At 40.7% G+C, this 22,575-nt stretch overlaps 1 protein-coding gene across 1 annotated transcript in view; it reads left to right on the plus strand.

The window, feature by feature from the left end:
- Positions 1-22,575, plus strand: part of DNAJC6 (DnaJ heat shock protein family (Hsp40) member C6) — a 154,782-nt gene that overhangs the window by 105,118 nt on the left and 27,089 nt on the right. The window contains exons 2-9 of the mRNA XM_060005772.1: positions 998-1,148; positions 2,114-2,163; positions 2,273-2,421; positions 11,866-11,988; positions 16,249-16,382; positions 16,894-17,088; positions 17,989-18,106; positions 22,277-22,356. Coding sequence (XP_059861755.1) covers positions 998-1,148; positions 2,114-2,163; positions 2,273-2,421; positions 11,866-11,988; positions 16,249-16,382; positions 16,894-17,088; positions 17,989-18,106; positions 22,277-22,356 — 1,000 coding nt within the window. The remainder of the gene's footprint in view (positions 1-997; positions 1,149-2,113; positions 2,164-2,272; positions 2,422-11,865; positions 11,989-16,248; positions 16,383-16,893; positions 17,089-17,988; positions 18,107-22,276; positions 22,357-22,575) is intronic.

Below are 22,575 nucleotides of genomic sequence, written 5' to 3' on the forward strand. Positions count from 1 at the left end.
GCTAATTTTGCCAATGTCTAGGGACATTTTGGCTGTCATAGCTGGAGAAGGGGGGGGGATGCTACCTAGTCACCAGAGGTCAGAGATGCTGCTAAACGCCCTACAATGCACAGGACAATCCACCCCTCCCCCTGCCAGCCACCACAACACACATATAGCGAAGAAGTATTCGGCCCCAAGGTCAATAGTGCCAAGGTTGAGAGGCTCTGGACTAGAGCCAGTCACAAAGAGCCAGAAAGTACAATTTTATGAAACTGTCAGGGAGGAGAACCTGACATACTTGACAAATAACACCAGTGACCACTATGCGTACTTAAGCTTAAAAGCTGTTATAAGGGCCCTTCAGAAAATACTTTCCCAGGATGGAAGTGAACTATTACTTTGCGAGATAGCCGTAGAAGGAGTCTTCTAACACAGTTAACTCCATCGAAGGCCAGAGGAGGTCCCTGTACTCACTTCTCAGCTGACTGCTGCTCTTCCTCAGCACTGCCTGAAAGGAGTATAATGCAGGCCACATATACAATTTAAAATTTTCTAGTCTCCACGTTAAAAAAGAACAGGTGAAATTAATTTAATAGTATAATCTATTTAATTCCATATATCCAAAATATTATCATTTTAAATGTACTCATTGTAAAAAAAAGTATGAGATATTTTACATTTTTTGCACTTTGACACTTCGATACTCACAGCACCGTCTCAATTCAGACTAACCACATTTCCAGCGCTCAGTTGGCACATGTGGTTACAGTATTGGATATGCAGCTCTGGAGGTTTCTGTTCTAGAACTTGGTGAGGGGCTTTCCTTGGTCTCATCTGAGGACCAGCAGACTGCTGTCTGTAACCCAGAGTCAGTAAGTTCTGGAAGCATGACATAACTTGCAGGAATATCTGTCCCAGACTCCCGAAGACGGTCTGCGTATGTTTCAGGAACAAAGAGGGATTGGTTTCCTGTGTAGTCTGTGCTATTACCTCTTTTTCTGATTTTCACTGGCAGGTGCCTCGTCTCCAGACATGGAGCCCAGCTATGGGGGAGGTCTCTTTGACATGGTGAAAGGAGGTGCAGGGAGGCTCTTTAGTAACCTAAAGGACAACTTGAAAGACACCCTCAAAGACACGTCTTCCAGAGTTATACAATCTGTTACCAGGTATGTGTGTCCTTCCCCATTAAGTTAATGGACTCCATGCCCCCCAAGGATCTGATTACCTGCCAACTGCTTGTCTGGCTCAAAGACTATCAATTTTGTGATGCAACTGCATGGGATCTGATTGACTAGGAATGCCATTGAAGCCGCAAAGTTGAGTCCTTCGGAAGCTACAGGCATAGGCTGGGAGGACTCGGCCCCTTGGTACGTTAGAGGATAGTGGTTGCCATCCCTGGCTTTCGAATCCAGCATCCTGAATTCTAATGCAGTATCTCCCCTTGTTAACCTAAGGCAAATTAATTAACCTCTCTGAGCTTTGCTTTGATACCCTGGTAAGATCTATGTCTTTAGGTGTTTTGAGAATTAAATGAGACAGTAATGCACATGCAATCCAAATAAGCAATACTTATGGATTGTAATCAAAACAGAATTTTGTTTTCGTATCTTAATAGCCCTTTAAAACTTATTTACTGGGAGGAGTTTCTACCCTTCTACTGTGTGAAACTTTTACAAGCAGGCCATATGAATTCTTTTTTTATTCTTAGGAATTAGAAAGTTGTAGGGTCACTTTAAGTTAAAATATGTGGTTTTAAATCAGAAATTCAAATGTGAAGTCCAACATATTAATCAACATTTTAATTTTTTTCAACAGTAATTGTATCCTTTACTTTCAATCCCCAACTAGCGCCTGGTAGGCAAAAAAAAAAGGGTCCTTTGTTCTTTCTCCATCACTTCCTCCCCTACCCCCTAGCTGCATGCCGTGTTTGGAGTGCTAGGTGTGTGCTCCTGAGGGTGTGGGCTGTCTTCTATCAACAGTGCTTACTTGTTAGGGGGAAGGCCTGAAGGGAAGTCAGAATATAGCTACTCGATGGAAGTGTCCCAGGTCATGATGTGCAAGTGATTGAGAGAGAGAAATCGTGGGACATTTGGATCATTTTAATGAGTGCCCTTTCCTGTCTTGCTTTTAGCTACACGAAGGGAGATTTAGACTTCACTTATGTTACCTCCAGAATTATTGGTAAGTTTCTCATGTTTATTAACTGCCCAATAGCTCAGCTTTCAATGGCTGCCCATCGCGACAGCAGACCTGTTTAACCAATTTTTTTTCTGTGTGACCCTTCCTCCAGTGATGTCCTTTCCTCTGGACAGTGTTGACATAGGATTCAGAAATCAGGTTGATGACATTCGAAGCTTTTTGGATTCCAGACATCTTGACCACTACACGGTGTACAATCTGTCGCCCAAGTCTTATCGAACTGCCAAGTTTCATAGCAGGGTAAGGAATTTTAGCTCTGATCACAAGGTTGAAGATATAAGAGGGTATTTTCCCCCTTAAGAGCTATCCTCAAAGCCTTTGCCTTTCGGCACATGGAGCTGAAAAACTATATACTCTGGACACTTCTCTATCCACAGAATTTTTATTAGGCTGTTATGAGATATTCTGAGGCTTTTCCTTGGGTGAGGATATTTGTAGGAAAGTTTCTCTGTCAGTAAGATACCATCTAATTGAGGGCCTCAAATCAGCTGTGGCTGGTTGCTCAGTTGTTAGGGCACATTGCTGTGCGGCTCAGTGGAGATCGACTGCTACGTAGGGCAGTTGGAGACCCTTATGCTGGAGCACTAATGATGCCTTTCACCCTTCCTTATTGCTGCTTTGGCATCACGATGAGGCAGTGTGGCTAAACCAGTAGAGACACACCAGTATTAATGGAAATAGCTTTCTGACATTTGGTGAAGGTATGTGTTTCATCAGTGAGGTGTAGCACATAAACAGTCCACACTGTAGGTTTGGTGATACTATTGCTAATATTTAGAGCAGTGAGAGCAGCAGCAACATTTTTAGAGCATTTACAGTGTTCCAGGAACTTTATATGCAATATCTCATTAATTCCCTCAACGGTCCTCTGAAGTAGATGGAGAAACTGAGGCACAGAGAGGTAAGGTAACTTGCCCAAGACTACAGGCATGTGTCTTAGCCATTACTCAGGGCTGACAGTATTACCTGGAAACCTGGATCATCCTCTCAAGGAGCTTTTAGAACTAGGCAGAGAAATAGTTCTAGTTTCAGTCTAGTTAAGGAGCTGTGAGAGCTGGCTTTGGTTTGAATCTGATGTTAAGCCTGATATTTCTGGCCACTGAATTCTTGATTTACTCACTCAAATCAGGCTTTTTCTCTCTCAGGAACATTTTCAAAACTCTTGACTTAGCCTTTAGATATGACTGGTTCTTCAGCTACATCTGGATTTATTAATAAATAGAAAGGGGTTTTACACATTGGACCCTTTAAAGTGAAACTTGATTTCAACGATGCAAAATGGTAGCTGGTTGTGTGTACTGTGTATTGAGGATCTCAGCTTTGATGCCAGAACACATTTTGCTCCAAATTTTACTTGCCATTAATAATCTCTGGACGTCAGTTTCCTGATCAGTAAAAACTAGAAGAGAGTCTGTATGCTGTCTTAGACCACTTTCTGCCCTAATGTTCAGTAAGATAAGGGAGAATTTTGTGAAGGATTCTCTTTTCCCAGAGTGTTTTCAAAATAGGCAAGAGGTAACCCAGTGGTTCTCAAGCTTTAGTGTACATCAGAATGTCCTGGAGGGCTTGTTAAACACCTGGGCCTGGCACTTCTGGTTCAGCAGAGGGGTGTGGTGAGAATCTGCATTGCTAACAACTTCCTGGGTGTTACTTCTACTGTTGCCCTGTGAGCCACTCTCTGAGAAGCACTGATAAAACCATTCTAAAGTGGTTTCGTCCCAATTCCCATTCTATAACGGAGATTTCAAATGCAGCTCTTTAATAGTCCCTGTAGTTAACTGCCCTTCCACCTCTTATTCCATCTATTACCTAATTCAGAGCAAGGGAATTAGCATCCAATAAAAATGTGGGTAGCTATTTTATTTCTAATTCAGATGCAAATGTTTTGAATTGATTTTTCTTGTTTGGAGACTCAGTGCCATCATTTTCTTTCTTTCTTTCTTTTTTCTGATTTGTTTTTTATTGAAGCATAGTTGATTTACAGTGCTGTGCCAGTCTCTGCTCTACAGCAAAGTGACTCAGTGATACACATGGTGCCATCATTTCTATAACTGGAGGACCATGGAACATCCTGTATAATATTTCATAGAAATTTTATTTAATCTTGAAATATTTGTGATAATCTGAAAAATTTTCCCTCTGGAAGTAAATAAAGATGTAATATCATTATAGAAGCATTCATGCATATAAAGGTATCTCTTATATGTATATATGATTTATAAAAGCAAGCTCTTTTATAAAGATATTTAAAGAAAGGCATCAATTAGTGTAACTATGTATTTTGTGACCAGACTTAACAGTCTTACCAAAGAAACCAGGAATTGCATATGGAATATCTGCCCCAGACTGCTCTCACTTGCCCTAGAAGAGCAGGGAACACGTTAATTTTATTTGCTACCTGGAACGGTGCCTGGCATGGCTAAGAAATGTCTCTCAGAAGGTTGAATGTGCCTGCCAAGAATTGTTGAACACATAGATATCAAATAAAAATTTGATTCTTGGGACTTCCTTGGTGGCGCAGTGGTTAAGAATCCACCTGCCAGTGCAGGGGACACGGGTTCGATCCCTGGTGTGGGAAGATCCCACATGCCCTGGAACAACTCAGCCCGTGCATCGCAACTACTGAGGCTGCACTCTATAGCCCGCAAGCCACAACTACTGAGCCCATGCACCACAGCTACTGAAGCCCGCGCTCCCTAGAGCCCACGTGCTGCAACTGCTGAGCCCACACGCCGCAACTGCTGAAGCCCGTGTGCTGCATCTACTGAAGCCCGCATGCCTAGAGCCTATGCTCTGCAACAAGAGAAGCCACCGCAATGAGAAACCTGTGCACTGCAACAAAGAGTAGCCCCTGCTCGCCACAACTAGAGAAAGCCCGTGCACAGCAACAAAGACCCAACGCAGCCAAAATAAAATTAATTAATTAATTAACTAAAAAAAGTTTGATTCTTATTCTCAAGGCACTTAAGCCTAGTTGGAGAGAGAAGTCAGGACGTTCTAAAGACAATAATATTTACAGTACCTACTGAGGGAGTTTAGTAAAGGGAGACAGCAGTGAGAGCTGGACCTTGACGCATGAGTCTTGTCTAGGTGAAAGCGGTGGGGTTATTTCTTCTCCATGCAAACTGTAGTCTGTGTCTTACCAGGCTCCGCAAGATCTCGCCTCTGTGCCTCTCTACCTCATCTTTCACTGTTCTCCACTGTATGAGAACCATGCTCCCACCAGGGGAGACGCACAGTCTCTTTGCATGAGCTGCTCTCACTCCCTGAAAGGCCACGCGTGCCACACCCCCACCCCTTCTTTGTTCGCCACATTTCGCTAAGGGGAGGATTTCCACATACCACAAGTCTTTTCCAATTCTTTCCCCTAAAATGCAGGATTGCACTGCACCTTTAGCCCTTTATAGATAGTCCCAGAACTCTGGGGACTGGAAGAGGACCCTCTGACCTAGCTCCCTCAACCCTCAGTTGCATCTTAGGACAGTCCCACAGCCTTAGTATTTTCATCTTAGCTCTGTTTTTGTGTGTGTGTGTGTGTGTGTGGGCGGTACACGGGCCTCTCACTGTTGTGGCCTCTCCCGTTGCGGAGCACAGGCTCCGGACGCGCAGGCTCAGCGGCCATGGCTCACGGGTGCAGCCGCTCCGCGGCATGTGGGATCCTCCCGGACCGGGGCACGAACCCGTGTCCCCTGCATCAGCAGGCGGACTCTCAACCACTGCGCCACCAGGGAAGCCCCTTAGCTCTGTTTTTGATGTGGCTACGTCTCTTTTCAAGTTCCTAGTCCTTTCTTTTCCCAGCACTAACACCGCAAATTGATTTGCATCCCACTGTTGCATGACTTAGAAAAGTGTTCTTGGTTCTCATCTTACAGTCCTTGAGGCCTGAAATCATTTTCTCCTCCTTCCAGACCAGTGGAGTGCTAGGTCTGCAGCTAATTCTTATTTTAATAAATGTAGATGGCCAAGACTTCTATAAATACCACTGTTGGAAAAGACCAAACACAAGACTGGTTTTATTTATAGACTCACAGGAGTCCAGCTGTGTCTATATCTCTATGCCTTGAACCCTGAACTCAGTCATTTTACCTTTTTATTATGTGACGTGTGTTTGGAGATAAAGACGGTGGTGACAGAGACAGGCTGTTTCTAGGAAGATTTTACTTTTTTGAGGGGCATCACTCTGTATTTTGATTCACTTTTAGGCTTAGAAACCACATGGGTTGACAGGAATCATATGAAATAATTAAATAGCAATTCCTTAGTATTTGCGTATGTAACAGAATGTTAAAATAGGACTCTGTGTTTACTTTCAATTTTAGCAGAGGATTTGACTCAAAACAAAACGTGGCAGATAGCCCTTCATTCAGAGTGCTAGAATACCTATTCAGGACTGCAGAGGAGATATTGAATGTCAGTGTTTTGACTCTTCTTAGCCAGTATCTACCTTGAGGAAATAAACATCCTGATGTTGACAGTGAAGTCCTGTAGACCAATGAGATGCATCATCTAAGCCAGATGTTCTGAATCTGAGTTTAAAAGACATGGTTCCACTGTATATTTCGATCCATGCATGGGCTTCAGAGAGTTTAACCGTCTGTTTTCACTCCTGTTTTTTCTTTATTGTGGTAAAATACACATAACATAAACCTACCATTTTAAGCATTTGTAAATGTACAATTCAGCAGCATTAAATTCACTCACAATATTCTGTAACCATCACTAGTATCTAGACCCAAACCTTGTTCATCATCCCCCAAGTAAACACTATAGCCATTTACTCTGTGTGTATGTGTGTGTGCACTGGTTCCATTTCTGCACAGAAGGTTTTATAGCTCTGCCCTAGAATGTCAGGAACTACTGCTTTACACATTTCTTGGTGTTGCTGTTGGCAATAAATGGAAAAGCAGATGAATGGCCTGCTAGCCTTTAGGGCTAGCCTGCCCTAAAGTTCTTACATTCTGATAATGCTATTCCAGTGCCACTTTGAGCCTCCTTCCTCTGTCTCACCAGGAAGGGGTGTGCTGAAGGAGCTCAGTTAGTAGCATTGAAAAGATAAACCCAGCTGGTTCTTTTAGAATCTTCTTTTATTTCGACTATTTCTAAACTGCATAATCTTGTAGAATTTCTTCCTCTTTGCAAAGAACTTAATTTTAGGAAAATATATGATCAACTTGGGTTTCTTAAAGGATTGTTTGAAGGTCACATTTTTTTTTTTTTTTCCTTTTTCCTTCCAGAATTCATCAAAGAGGTCACCATAGCTCCCAGTTGTTTCTGCTCTGGTTTGCTGGTTGGTGAAGGGAGTTGGCCATGCGGAGAGACTTTATAGATTATATTCATCTGTCCTCTGCCACTGTGTATCAGTGTAAGGACAGGAAATAATGGGGCAGAAAAATATCCCTGGCCTGGGAGCCAGAGGACCAGGAAGCCCCACATTCTAGTTCTGCAGCCTTCAGTGAATTGAATGTCTTAGTAACTTTGGTAAAAAAATAGCCACCACTTGATCCCATAACTATCTCACAAATGTAAGATGGAATTCTAGTTAATAATCATCAGACAGTATACAAACTTTTATTATTTTTTTATTGAGGTGAAATTCATATAATATGCACAAATTTTGAATTTTATAAATAATCCTAGATTCGCATCTCAGCTGTTCCTCTTCCTGGGTAAGTTACTTCACCTCATCTAAAGCTCGGTTTTCTCCCGTATAAAATGGAGATAACAAGGATTCCTATCTCACAAATAGAAAATTTTTCTTTAGGTTTGCTGTAAGGAAGACATTTGATAGCAATGTCTGGCTTAGAGTAAACATTCAGTAAGTGTAAGCTATAATTACCATTAACAATAATAAAATGCCAAATAAATTATTGCCTGAAGTACTCCTGTCCTCCCAAAATGGTGTCAGGTTCTTAAGACACTGGATATGGCTCTTCAGTCTGATTCTCCGTAGCCCCTTTTGCTCTTAGGCTCAGCAAATGGGATGCTTCTGTCTTCTTATCTCGTGCTTGGGGAGACAGAAAGATGAAAACCAAATGGCATCCAGCCCTGGTGCTGTTCTGGCCTCCTTTCCCACTGGGTGGTGTCATGGCAGCCTGTAATCCATATGGCGTTTTCTGATGCTCTACAGCTCCAGGAGGGGTTCAGAGTGACTGGAGGCAGCATCGTGAAGTGTCACCTGCCCAAGGATTGTGCTTATTGCATGAAGCTGTGAACCTCACAGGGCTACAGAAATCACTTGCAGGGGTTGAATTCGTTTAAAAAATTTTTTTGATTTTGTTGATGCCTTAAATGTTTTTCCCCTTTAGACAGAGCACATGCTTTTAAAAAATTCTAATTGTATGTTTGCTTAATGGAGTATAATTATATATCAAGTAAATATGTAATTATGCAGTACTTTAAATTAATATTATTTACTTGATTGGTTTAATGATTCTGAACAATTAGCCTATTGTGCTAAGAACAGTTTAGCCAGCTTTTAGCTGAGACTCAGATATTGACATTTAGTGTTTGTAGGAGTGACATACAGTTTCTAAAAGGTTTAAAGATACTGCCTGAGAAAACAAATTTCCTACACTTTTACATGGTCGCAACCTAAAAAAACAACAAAATCGGTTCCTTCCTCAAGGTACTTTACATGTAGACAAAGACAAATCTTATTATAAGAAGAGATTGCCGGGCTTCCCTGGTGGCACAGTGGTTGGGGGTCCGCCTGTGGATGCCGGGGACGCGGGTTCGTGCCTTGGTCTGGGAAGATCCCACGTGCCGCGGAGCGCCTGGGCCCGTGAGCAATGGCCGCTGAGCCTGTGCGTCCGGAGCCTGTGCTCCGCAACGGGAGAGGCCACAACAGTGAGAGGCCCGCGTACCACAAAAAAAAAAAAAAGGGATTGCCAAATAGGGTTCATTCTTCGTTCTTTCACTCATTGATTCACTCAGCAAATACCTACTGAGTGCCTGCCATTGGACTAGCACATGGACTCTGGACTTGGGTTACAAAAATGAAAAATGGTCTCTCTTCTCATGGAGCTTAGTGTCTAGAGGGGGAGACAGACATAAACAGTTAATTTGAATACAATAAGCTGGCACTTACTGCGTTTACATTGTGCTCCTTAATTCTTACCACCATTTTTATTTTACACACAAGAGAACTGAGGCTTGGAGAGGTTAGCAACTTGTCTAAGGTGAATCAGGTAGTAAGTGGTAAAGCTAAGGTGAAAACCCAACTGTGGCTTCACCATTTTGCTCTACTGGTGAAAGCTATAACAGGTGAAAATGGACAAAGATGACTGAGATGACTAAGCACTTCTGCCTGTGGGTGTTAGAGAAACTGTGGGAGACAAGAGAACACTTGAACTTCGGCTTTGGAGTATGAATAGAAATTTACCAAGGGAAAGAAAAACATCACAGGCAGGAAGCAGCTTGTATAAAAGTATATTTTGCAATTCCTCTGATGGCAAAATTTTTCTTCCCAATTATTCTGGTTTTAATCAATACATTATTTCCATTCCTTGAGAACTTGTCAATGGGGAATCTATCTGAGGATAAAGAATCGGCCAGAAATAGACCCAAATCATGTTGGGTGAAAGGGGCAAGCTGTTATGGAGTTTAAATCGACAGAGGCCCAATACTGGGTCACCCTGGATTGTTCGGTAGCTTTGTTAGGCATTTCCTCTACTTTGTTTAATAAACTATACCTGTCATTCTCAAAGGTCTAGGAAAATTAATAACCTGGAAGGTCCCCTGACGCTACCCACAATCATTTTGTAGGAAAAAAGTTACAAATTAACCAAAAAGAATGGGTTTTTTGGCAGCCACAGAGAGAGAGAGAAACTCCGTGTGTTTGCTTTCAGGTGTCAGCTCTAGAGACCACAGATAATTTCCCACTTATATTTTGACTAGTTATTATCTAGTTACTAGAAAAGCATGAACCAAACAGATTATTCCTGCCTCTCTCTCCCCACTCTTAAATGTAAAGAATTTGGGACGTTTGGGTTTTCTGAGACCAGTGGTGTTAGTGTTGCAGACACTTTCTGATGACACCATCTGTATAAAACCTGTTGTTTTCTCCAGAATTCCCTGTATCAGCCAGTGGCACCTGCCATCCTTTTATCCTTTTATCCAGCCATTCAGGCTGGAAACCTAGCAGTCATCCTCGATTGCTCCCCCTCCACATACCCCTCCATACTCATGCACTGCCACCCTGTGATCAGTCCCTGAGTCTTGTACAGGCATTCCACTTCCTCTCTATTTTTTGAATCCCTCAAGTCTTTGTGTGTCCCACTGCCACTCATCCAGCCTAAGCCACCATCATTTCTTACTTAAATTCCTAATATAGCCACCTGACTGTACTCTCTGACTTCTGTCTTGTGTCATCTATATCTGTTCTCCATACTGGACCTTGAGAGGTCTTTGGAAAATGTGAGAGTCACTCTCCTTCTTAAATACTTCTCTCAGTTCTTAACAAGGCCTGGTATGATCTGACCCTTCAGTCTATGATTTTGCCATATAGGGTTTCATTCATTTTTTCCAAACATAGCTAGCTCTATCTGACCTTAGGGCTTTGCACTGACAGTTACCTGATAAAATAATAATAATAATGATAGCCAGTATTAATTGATCACTTTGTGTATGTCAGATACTGAGCTAAGCCCTTGAAATACATTCTCATGTAGTAGCCACAACCCTATGAGGCAGGTAGGTAGGTATCATTCATGACATTTTATGGAGAAAGGCTTAGAGAGGTCATGAAGTTTGCCTAAGTTTTTCCTTGCTGTTAAATTAATAAATACCTAATCGATTGAGGCTCATGCCTAGAATTTTGAGGCAAATGATAATCTCAACCAGTATACTGTTGCAGCAAAGTGACTTATACTCAGAAGACCTGGGTTGCAATGCTGGTACTGACCAGCAGTGTGACGTTAGACAAGACAACCTCTGAGAGTCAGTTTTCTTATCTGTAAAATAGAGACCATATTAGTACCTGTCTTATATGACTGTTGTACAGATCAGAGCCAAGCAGAATTCTAGGAACATAGCTGATATCCTATAATGTGTTAAAATGAACATGTGTGTTAGATGAATGAAAATGCTAGAGGTTGCCCCCATGGAGTTGTAGGTTCCCTCATTAAAAGAGGAAGAAATAAGACCCTTGAAAAAGCCTATCTTTAGCTTATCCAGCAGCACTTTTTCGTGTTTTCACTTTTATCATCTTGGATAAAATTAGGGATAGTGCAGGATTTATAATGTAATCCTATAATTAAGCATCTAGTAGGCAGGTCAAAACATTTTATACTAAATAGAAATTAAATGCAGTGGAACATTGAACCTTTGAAATCCAAATACTGGAACCTTTAAAAATCCAAATATGTATGTTAAATCATCTAGTTTAATTTTAAATGTTTTGGATTGGCCAAAAGTTCGTTCGGGTTTTTCCGTAAGCGCTTACAAAAACTCGAAGGAACTTTTTGGCCAACCCAATATTTCAAAATATGTTTACCGAAACAGAATTTTTGTATTAAAAAAATTGCAGGATTAAACTCTTCTTTCTGTGTTTGGACCCTGTTCCCAACTCTTTCTGCTGTATTAAAAGAGAATGTAGTGTCACTTCCAGAAGTTGTTTGGTGTGCTACCTGCCCATGGAGAGGAAGTCGCTTGGCGAATTCATTTCCTTCCGCTGTGTTCCTTTAGGTCTCAGAATGCAGTTGGCCCATCAGGCAGGCCCCCAGTCTGCACAACCTCTTTGCTGTGTGTCGGAATATGTATAACTGGCTACTACAGAATCCCAAAAACGTCTGTGTTGTCCATTGCTTGGTGAGTAACCTTTTCTTGTTGCTGTTGTGGCTATCATTCATGCTGGTTTGGTTTGGTCAAATACAAATGGCCTTACACAGACTGGTGAACCAGGTAGTGCTTAAGTTGAATAAGCATTTCTTAAGAACCCGCTTAGGAATTAGGTGATGTGAAGGATATAAAATGAGGGGAAAACTTATTATTCTTGCCCTAAAGCTCGAATACCAGTGGGAGAGGCAGATATGTATACAACCCACATGATACAGGGCCTCTGGAATGTGCTAACTATTATAGAAGAGATAGAAACAAGAGCTGTGTGTGCATGGGCAAAAATGCCATTGAGTTTTGGATGAATAGAATTGACATAAGCACACTGGAATATTCTTTTCTTACCTTTATGTTTGAATAAAAATGAAATAAAAAGACATCTATGCCCTTATAAGTAGTCACATAGATTGACTGTATTTTATAGCAATTCCCAGTGGAACTGAGGATTTTTCTGACCACTGACTTCCTAGAGTCCCTTTCCCCAACCCTTCCTCTGGAGGGCTCTTGCCTATTGTTTAAAACTCAACTTTAGGTAAAATCTTTTTTGACAATATGGACATTCAACCTATATATCTAAATGTCTTTGGATTTAAGCAAATTTAATATACTGCATCATCATACTCTGGTGGCCTGCCTGTTTCCCCACTAGACTGTTAGCATCCTGTGGGCAAGAACTGTGCCTTTTTTACTTTGGAATCCCAGGTATGAAATATTTTTTTTTAACACTGTATTTTATTTTTACAAGAGATAAATAAACTGACACCAAGCATTGTAAATGGATGACCACAACAAAAGCAACAATGATTGCAATTACCAAACACAAAACACACTCACACTATCTCATAATATTGACATTCAGTCCAGGAATCCTCCACTGTAACAGCTCCTTTACTTTGCAGTGAAAATTGATGTGTATATTTTTTGCCTCTGAGTCCTTGTGGGATTTTTTTTTTCTATTCAAACAGAAAGTCACAAGGTATGAAAGATTTGAATAAGCGATTGGATATATAAAGAAATGAACACACAAATGAAATCTGAGCATAAATACTAGAACTATTCATTGCTTCTGTAAACTTCAAGGTGTATTTTTTGCTATAATCTTAGTTGATGATTTTCTCCCTCTTTCTTGAGAGCTAGTTGGCTAAAAGAGGGATGAAAGCTGAGATTTTTTCTTCTTTCCATCTCACAACCCCAAATTCTTGGTAATAAAAGAAGAACACTTGGTGCTTCATAGGAGTTTAATGTGAAAGGCCAAAGGGTTTTCCTTTCAGAGACAGAACAGGTTGTATAAAGGACAGATTATTTTTAGAGACTAAGCAGCCTTTAGGTACTTTGGTGATTTTTTTCTTCACTCGAGAACTTTCTAAAAGTTCAGTGAGCCTAGGTCTGGCAGCTTTGTAAGAGAAGATGGCTCGAGAGAGACCAGAGGCTCCCAGTTCTAATGATACAATCATAACAAATAAAAACCCAATGAAGAAGAAAAAAGAAGAGACATACAAAGAGTGAAGACCCTATAGCCTGCTCTCTAGGCTTACTGAAAAAGGACATGCATGAGTTGGAAGTCTGCACCAAGTCTTTGGAAGTGGAATTGCAGCTGGAGGTGGGAGCATTTATTTTTATCCTATATATACTGCTGTTTTATTAAAAATAATCATATATTCATCTTTTAATTAAAAAAACTAAGAAAACTTTAAAAAAGACCTGCATGGCTGATAAAAGGAGGGAACACATATCTAAGAGCCATGAACCTGTTAAAAGAGTGTCAGGAAGACTAAATTCTAAAAAGAATTAAGATTGAGAAAAATGTCTTTTTAAAGAAAACTGTCCTTGGAATAAGGACAACAACAAATGCTGGAGGCACACGGTATAATCTTAAGTCCTTTATTCTGTTCCTTCATGGGGGAACAGATGTCAAGCTAGAAAGGGAGTAACACTGATAATTAAGACAAAGCTGAGAGGTAGGGAGATAGTAAAAGAGCGTCACAATACTTAAAAATAATCCACTCTCTAGACTTAAATTATGTGACAGAATGCTAAAAGCACTTGGAAAAGCAATTATGGGTTCCTTATGCAGTATTGAGGAAACAGGAAGAAGAGTGCCAGTGAAGAAAGGAGAGGAGATTTTTTTTCCAAAAGATGGAGGAGGTTGATCCTGGAAAGTTACAGTCTGATGAGCCTGATGGCAATTCAAGGTGAAATTCGAACACAGTTTGTGCACAGATGATTTGAAACTCTTAGAAAAAAGGAGTCCACATCGATTCATTATGAACACACATATCAAACCAACTGAACTTTCGGAACAAGACGAATAGATTAGTAGAGATAGTTTATTGGAGTCCTGCGAGATATTTCCCCATTTCTTATATTCAAGATGGAGGAATTGGGGCTAAATTTTTAGACATTTAGACAACTATTGGCTGAATATTGCTTCCAAAGATAGGTGACTAATGGATCAGCATCCTCCCAGGAAAAGGTTGCATTTGGTTGCCCTTTTATTACAGCTTTGAAAATGTGGAGGCAAGCTTCTCAGTTTTCTCAGATGGGTCATTTCATAGAAACTACCAGTGTGAAATTAAACACAGGGTAAATGTAAAGTCCTGAATTCTGGTTCTAAAAGATTAAGTGTGTTTGTCCATTAACACATCATTTGAAAAAGAACTAACAGTTTTAGTGAATAGAAAGATCGATAAGAGCTCATGGTGTGATTTAGCTTACATTTAAACTAGTTTAGCCTGGGGTTATGTTAATAAAAGCAGAGGGTTCTTACCACACTAAGGAAGATGATATTTCCTCTCTAGTTTGGTCAGAGCACATCTTATATCTTGCATTTCACATCTGGGCAGCACATTTAAGGCTGTTGTTTTAAAACTGGAGTCTGTTAAGAGGAAGTCCACTGAATGATGATGTCTCTTAAAATGGAACATCAAATGAGGAAGAATTGAAGGGATTGTGTAGTAGCGTTCTCCAGAGAAACAGAACTGACAGGATATGTGTAGAGATACATATGTAAGAGGAGGTTTATTATAGGAATTGGCTCAAGTGATTCTGGAGGCCTAGAAGTCCCACAATCTGCCTCCTGCAAGATGGAGAACCAGGAAAGCCAGTGGTAACATTTAGTCCATGTTTGAAGTCCTGAGAACCAAGGGAGCCGCTGGTGTAGGTCTGAAAGCCAAGAGCTCCGATGTCCAAGAACAGGGAGAAGATGGGGGTCCCAGCTCAAGAAGACAAAGAGAATTCTCCCTTCCTTTGCCTTTTTGTTCTATTTGGACCCTCAGCAGGTTGGATGATGCCAGCCCACTTTGGTGAGGGTGAATCTCCGCTCAGTCTACTGATTCAAATGCTGATCTCTTCCAGAAACGCCCTCGCAGACACACCCAGAAATAATGTTCTACCAGCTCTTCGGGCATCTCTTAGTCCAATCAAGTTGTGACATAAAATTATCACAGATTGGGTATGTTTTCAACCTGGAAAATAGAAAAGTTGATGGAAAGGGACAGTATTTCAGATATGTGAAGGGTTGTCCCAGGGAGAAAGGAGTAGGTTTACACTTTGTCCAGAGAGAAGGAAGAATGAGGATCGTTGAGTGGAATAGACTGCAACTCAGCACGTTCAAGTATAAGGAAGAACTTTGTGAAGTCCGTCCAGAAGCAGGATGCTCCTTGTCACTTAAAGTTTTCTAGAAGAAGCTGCTCACCATCTGTCAGGAATGTCATCGCTTGCATTCCTTTACTGAGTGCGGTTGAATCAGGTGAAGCTTCTTTATTTTATATCCATCTAGGAACATAACTTTGGGTAAAATACACACATCGCATATTCCAAAAAGCAGTATTTGCCTAACCTGAGAACTCTTTACCTTCACCCTAAACTGAGAGACCTCAACTATTCTGATCCTACAAGTCCAAAGTTACTTTGAAAACTAGATTATTTTTCAGTAAATATGTACAAATCTAATTTATATTGCTGGGTTTCTTAGGTTAGCAGAGAGTCAGTTGTATCCTAAGAATCCGTCTTCCCTTGCTGCTTTGTGATTTAAATAGCTGGGATAGATTTGGGTTTTCAGGTGAACAGTTTTGAACTGACAGGCACATGTAGTTAAGATTTCTGTCCTCCACACGCCACGCCCAGACTCCCCACCCTTCACCTCTTTCTTTTAATTGCAAGTACCAGCCACTCTCAGTGTTGAGTGCCTGACCGATCCATGTTTATGACAAGTTTATACGTTTTCTTTGATAGGATGGACGGGCAGCATCATCAATTCTGGTTGGTGCTATGTTCATTTTCTGTAATCTCTACTCTACTCCTGGCCCAGCTGTTCGATTACTCTACGCAAAGCGACCAGGAATCGGACTTTCGCCATCCCACAGGAGGTAAAGTCAGCTAGATGCAGGGTTGGCGCAGACATGGTCTAATTTGTATCATGTCCCCAAAAAAGGGGAAAAACCTTTTTATATAATCGATGTATTGTCTTCTCTCTTTGGGCACAGTTTCTTCTTTCTCTTATTTAAACTGCATCTCCTTACTTCCTCTTGGGTTAAAACTGCGTCGGATGATAAATTCTGATATTTTTTCTAAAGCTAGCCCTTAACTGATAAATTTAATCTGCTAGATCAAATATTGAGCTAGTGTAAAATGCCCATAAGCTTTTTCATTTAATAAATACCCCTTTGTCAGCTCTTCAGGGGGAAGTACAGCAGTGTCACTAGATAAAAGCTTTCCTAAATTATGGCAGCATTCTCTTTTGCCAGTTAATGTTTAAAGAATTAACACAGCAAATTTTTATTGTAGGTTAATAATTTATGAGAGCAAACGTTCTAGCAAACCGACTGCTTATTTCTTCTGCTGTGGTCGCACCAACAGAATGTCTGTCTTGTGTTTTAGGTACCTGGGCTACATGTGTGACCTCCTAGCGGACAAACCCTACCGCCCTCACTTCAAGCCTCTCACTATTAAGTCGATCACTGTCAGTCCAGTTCCTTTTTTCAACAAACAGAGAAATGGATGTCGCCCTTACTGTGATGTACTGATTGGAGAAACCAAAATATATACAACTTGTGCAGATTTTGAACGAATGAAGTAAGTCATGATACTTTTCTTCATTTCTTCTTGTGAACTGCTCCATTCCTGTGTAAGTTGGATCCTATTCTTCCTTTGAGGACTACATTATGAAATGCCTGATATTTTAAAAAGTGTTCAATATAGGTGGTAATCATAGAAAAGCACAATTAAATCAAGGGATGCCGTAGCCCCCCTTCAAATGGTGATACAAACTAAGGGACTAACATGAGCTATAATAAGGGTTCAGACAGTGGTGTAGGGCAGAAGACCTGGACATTTAAGAAGGAGATGACCTTGATAAGAATTGGTGACGATAATGGAAGAATCAGGAACGAATGAGGTTTCTAGGTGAGCATCTAGGTAGATGGTCATGTAATTAAAAAGTTATAGAATCTGTAATAAAGAGCAAGTACCAGTGGGAGGTGGTGGGAGATATGGAAGAAGGGACTAGATGATAACAGAAAATGAAATTGATTGGAAATAGATTACATTTCAAAATTGGTATATGAGATACTCACAGAGCATCTCACTGCTGTTTCTATATTGATCTCAGTTAGACTTCTTTGTTCTCTCTCTGTTTTTATCATAAATTTACAGTTAGGGCAAGGTAAATACATCAGGGCTACATGTATTTGGGGAAAACGTTTTCTGCTAATGGGCAATTGATTTATCTAGAAATCAAGATGGGTTCGAGAGAGAGGATCTGGCATAAGACCAGTGGCATCCTGTGGCAGAACCAGTTTGCATCCAGTTGGCACTTGCTGTGCTCCTGACTTTGCTTAAGATAAGAAATGGTTCCTGGGTTCAGGCCTGGGCCAACAGGTGCCTTGGCCAGAGCCACAGAAGACTGCCTGTATACCTGTGTTATTGTTTCAGATTAGACTCTCTCTCAGTGTATGCTTTTGTCTCTGTTTAAAGAGAGTACCGTGTCCAAGATGGAAAAATCTTCATTCCCTTGAGCATCACTGTGCAAGGAGATGTGGTTGTTTCCATGTATCACTTGAGGTCCACCATTGGAAGCCGGCTACAGGCTAAGGTATGGTTTCAGAAAGAATTATGATATAAGCTCAGCTGATCCTTTAATAGGAGTGTACATCACTTTGGGCTTGAGTGACTTCTGGTTTTAGAATCAGAAAAAACATTTAAAGATTACCTTTGGAAACAACCTAAATGTCCATCAGCAGATGAATGGATAAAGAAAATGTGGTAGAGGGACTTCCCTGGTGGCACAGTGGTTAAGACTCCCCCTGCCAATGCAGGGGACACGGGCTCGATCCCTGGTGTGGGAAGATCCCACATGCTGCGGAGCAACTAAGCCTGTGCACCACAACTACTGAGTCTGCACTTTAGGGCCCACATGCTGCAACTACTGAGCCCGCGTGCCATAGCTACTGAAGCCCGCGCGCCTAGAGCCTGTGCTCCGCAACAAGAGAAGCCACCGCAAATGAGAAGCCCACGCACCACAACGAAGAGTAGCCCCCACTCTTGCCACAACTAGAGAAAGCCCACGCACAGCAACGAAGACCCAATTCAGAGAGAAAAAAGAAAAAGAAAAAGAAAATGTGGTGTATATATGTATATATAAATATATATATAAAAATTCGATTATATATATATATAATGGAATACTACTCAGCCATAAAAAAGAATGAAATAATGCCATTTGCAGCAACATGGATGAACTTAGAGATGATCATACTAAATGAAGTAAGCCAGGAAGAGAAAGACAAATACCATATGATATTACTTTTATATGGAGTCTAAAATATGACACAAATGAACTTATCTAAGAGACAGAAATAGACTCACAGACATAGCAAATAGACTTGTGGTTGCCAAGGGGGAGGGAGGTGGGGGAGGGATGGATTGGGAGTTTGGGATTAGCAGAAGCAAACTATTCTATTATAGAATGGATAAACAACAAAGTCCTACTGTATAGCACAGGGAACTATGTTCAGTATCCTGTGATAAACCATAATGGAAAAGAATATTAAAAAAGAATGTATAAATATGTATAACTGAATCACTTTGCTGTGCAGCAGAAACTGACACAACATTGTAAAGCAACTATACTTCAATAAAAAAAAGAAAACTGCAGGGCTTCCCTGGTGACGCAGTGGTTGAGAGTCCGCCTGCCGATGCAGGGGACACCGGTTCCTGCCCCAGTCTGGGAAGATCCCCAGATGGTTTTGCCAGAAGATGGAAGCCCAAGGACTAAAGAGCAAACCTTGCCCTTTAGAAACTTGTGCCTTTTTTATAGTGCCCTATTTGGATCGGGGTGAGAGGAGATATTTCTATTGAGGATGTGGGATTAAGTAATCATACTTTTTCAATTTTTAAATTGAGATAGAATTTACATAACATAAAATTCACCCTTTTGAAGTGTACAGTTATTTTTAATATTTTCAAAGAGTTGTGCAGCACCGCTAATTCCCAAACATTTTCAACACCCACGAAAGAAACTCTACACCTCTTAGCAGCCACTGTCCATTCCTCCTCCTCCATTCCCTAGGCAACCAGGAATCTACTTTCTGTTTCTATGGATTTGCCTACGTTGGACATTTCATGTAAATGGAATCATACAATGTGCGGTCTTTTGTGACTGGCTTCTTTCACTTAGCCCAATGTTTTCAAGGTTCATCCATGTTGTAGCCTATATCAGTACTTCTTTATATACCCAGATAACATTCCATTGTACGGTTATATAGCTTTTATTAATCTCTTCATCATTTGATGAACATTTACGTTATTGCCACCATTTGGATATCACAAATAACGCTACAGGTAATTGCATTTAAAAAAATTTTATTTATTGAAGTACAGTTGACTTAAAATGTTACATTAGTTTCAAGTGTACAACATAGTGATTCATTATTTTTATAGATTACACACCATACAGAGTTATTATAAAATATTGACTATATTCCCTGTACTATACATTACATCCTTGTGACTTATTTATTTATTTTTTATTGGAGTATAATTGCTTTACAGTGTTGTGTTAGTTTCTGCTGTACAATGAAGTGAATCAGCTGTATGTATACATATATCCCCTCCCTCTTGGACCTCCCTCCCACCCCCCACCATCCCACCCATCTAGGTTGTCACAGAGCACCGAGCTGATCTCCCTGTGCTATACAGCAGGTTCCCACTAGCTGTCTATTTTACACATGTAGTGGTTTGTTAAACCCAGTCTCTCAATTCATCTCACCCTCCTCTTCCCCCGCCCATGTCCACATGTCGGTTCTCTACATCTACGTCTCTATTCCTGCCCTACAAATAGGTTCAAAACCAGAAATATAGATCAGTGGTACAGGATAGAAAGCCCAGGGATAAACCCACGGACATATAGTCACCTAATTTATGACAAAGGAGGCCAGAATATACAATGGAGAAAAGACAACCTCTTCAATAAGTGGTGCTGGGAAAACTGGACAGCTACATGTAAAAGAATCAAATTAGAACACTCCCTAACAGCATACACAAAAATAAACTCCAAATGGATTAAAGACCTAAATGTAAGACTGGACGCTATAAAACTCTTAGAGGAAAATGTAGGAAAAACGCTCTTTGTCGTAAACCACAGCAAGATCTTTTTTGACCAGCATCCTAGGGTAATGAAAATAAAACCAAAAATAAACAAATGGGACCTAATGAAATTTAAAAGCTTTTGCACAGCAAAGGAAACCATAAACAAGATGAAAAGACAACCTCAGAGTGGGAGAAAATATTTGCAAATGAAGCAATGGACAAAGGATAAATCTCCAAAATATACAAACAGCTCATGGAGCTTAATATCAAAAAAACAGACAACCCAGTTAAAAATGGGCAGGTGACTTATTTATTTTATAACTGGTAATTTGTGCCTCTTAATCCCCTTCACCTATTTCACCCTTCTCCCCTGTGACAACCACTAGTTCGTTCCATGTGTCTGTGAGTCTGTTTCTGTTTTGTTATGTTTGTTCATTTGTTTTGTTTTCAGAGTCCACATATAAGTAAAGCATACAGTATTTACCTCTGTCTGACTTACTTCACTAGGTATAACACCCTCCAGGTCTATGCATTGTGTTGCAAGTGGCAAGATTTCGTTCTTTTTTATGGCTGAGTAATAACCATATATTACATCTTCTTTATCCATTCATCTGTCAGTGAGCCCTTAGGTTGCTTCCATATCTTGGCTGTTGTGAATAATGCTGCTATGAACTCAATGTTAAAAAACAAACAAACAAACAAAAAACACAATTTAAAAATGGGCAGAAGACCTAAATAGGCCTTTTTTCCCAAAGAAGACATACAGATGGCCAACAGACACATGCAAAGATGCTCAACATCACTAATCATCAGGGAAATGCAAATCAAAACCACAGTGAGTTATCACCTCACACCCATCAGAATGGCTATTATCAAAAAGACAAGGAATAACAAGTGTTATTATGGCAAAGGTGTGGAGGAAAGGGCACCCTAGTACACTGTTGGGGGGGATGTAAATTGCTACACCAATATGGAAAACAGTATGGAGTCCCCCCGCCCCCTTGCCCAAATTAAAAGTAGAACTACCACATGATCCTGCAATTTCACTCCTGGGTATCTATCTGAAGAAAATGAAAACACTAATTTGAAAAGGTATATGCACCCTAATGTTCATAGCAAGTAATTGTATTTTAATTCATTAAATATTTGCTAAGTACATACTCTGTGCCAGTCATTGCCTAGGGGTTTAGGATTGACAAGAGTAAAACTGTATCTCTGCCTTTAAGGAGCTCAGGTGAAATTCACACATGTACAAATATCCACTACCATTGTAGAGGTAGGATGAAATGTCATAATGGGAGCAGTTTGTTTTATCCAGTGGTGGTTCAGAAAGGCTACAGAGGATGTGACCTTTCAAGGTGGTCCTTGAAGGATGAGTTCATGAGGTTGGAGCAGGGGCATCCTAGACAGAAGGAATGGGATGAGTCAAAGTATTGCAAGGTGTAAGAACATAGGGCATTAGCAGATAAAGGAATGGCTTGCCAAGGCAGAGTTCGTGGAGAGGGGAGGCTAGAAATGAACCTGGGTCAGCTCCAAATGAGGAGGTTGTTTAATATTCATAGAAAACAAAGACGCTATAGAAACAGTTGATGGTGTATGACTCCCCCAAACATAATCTTTGGATCTGATTCCCTTTTCAGTGGTTGATTGTAATGTGCTTCTCTTGTATTTTTAGGTGACCAACACTCAGATATTCCAGCTTCAGTTTCATACTGGATTCATTCCACTGGACACAACAGTTTTAAAGTTCACCAAGTGAGTGCTACTTGGGCCAAAATCCCTTTTCAATCCAAGCAGCTGTGAAATGCTAGGAGTCAAGTGCTAAAGGCTCCTTAGTGCCATGCTGCAGCTTCCCCCCAAATCCTGTGCTTCAGGGCTGTAGCGTGTGGCTTAGCAACATACAGAGGCTGGTTGCATTTTATAACTTTCAGTTGGGTGTGATTTGTCCTAAACACAAGTGGATCAGACTTCAAA

The sequence above is a fragment of the Delphinus delphis genome, chromosome 1 (genome assembly GCF_949987515.2).
Source record: "Delphinus delphis chromosome 1, mDelDel1.2, whole genome shotgun sequence".
NCBI classification, from domain to species: Eukaryota; Metazoa; Chordata; class Mammalia; order Artiodactyla; family Delphinidae; genus Delphinus; species Delphinus delphis.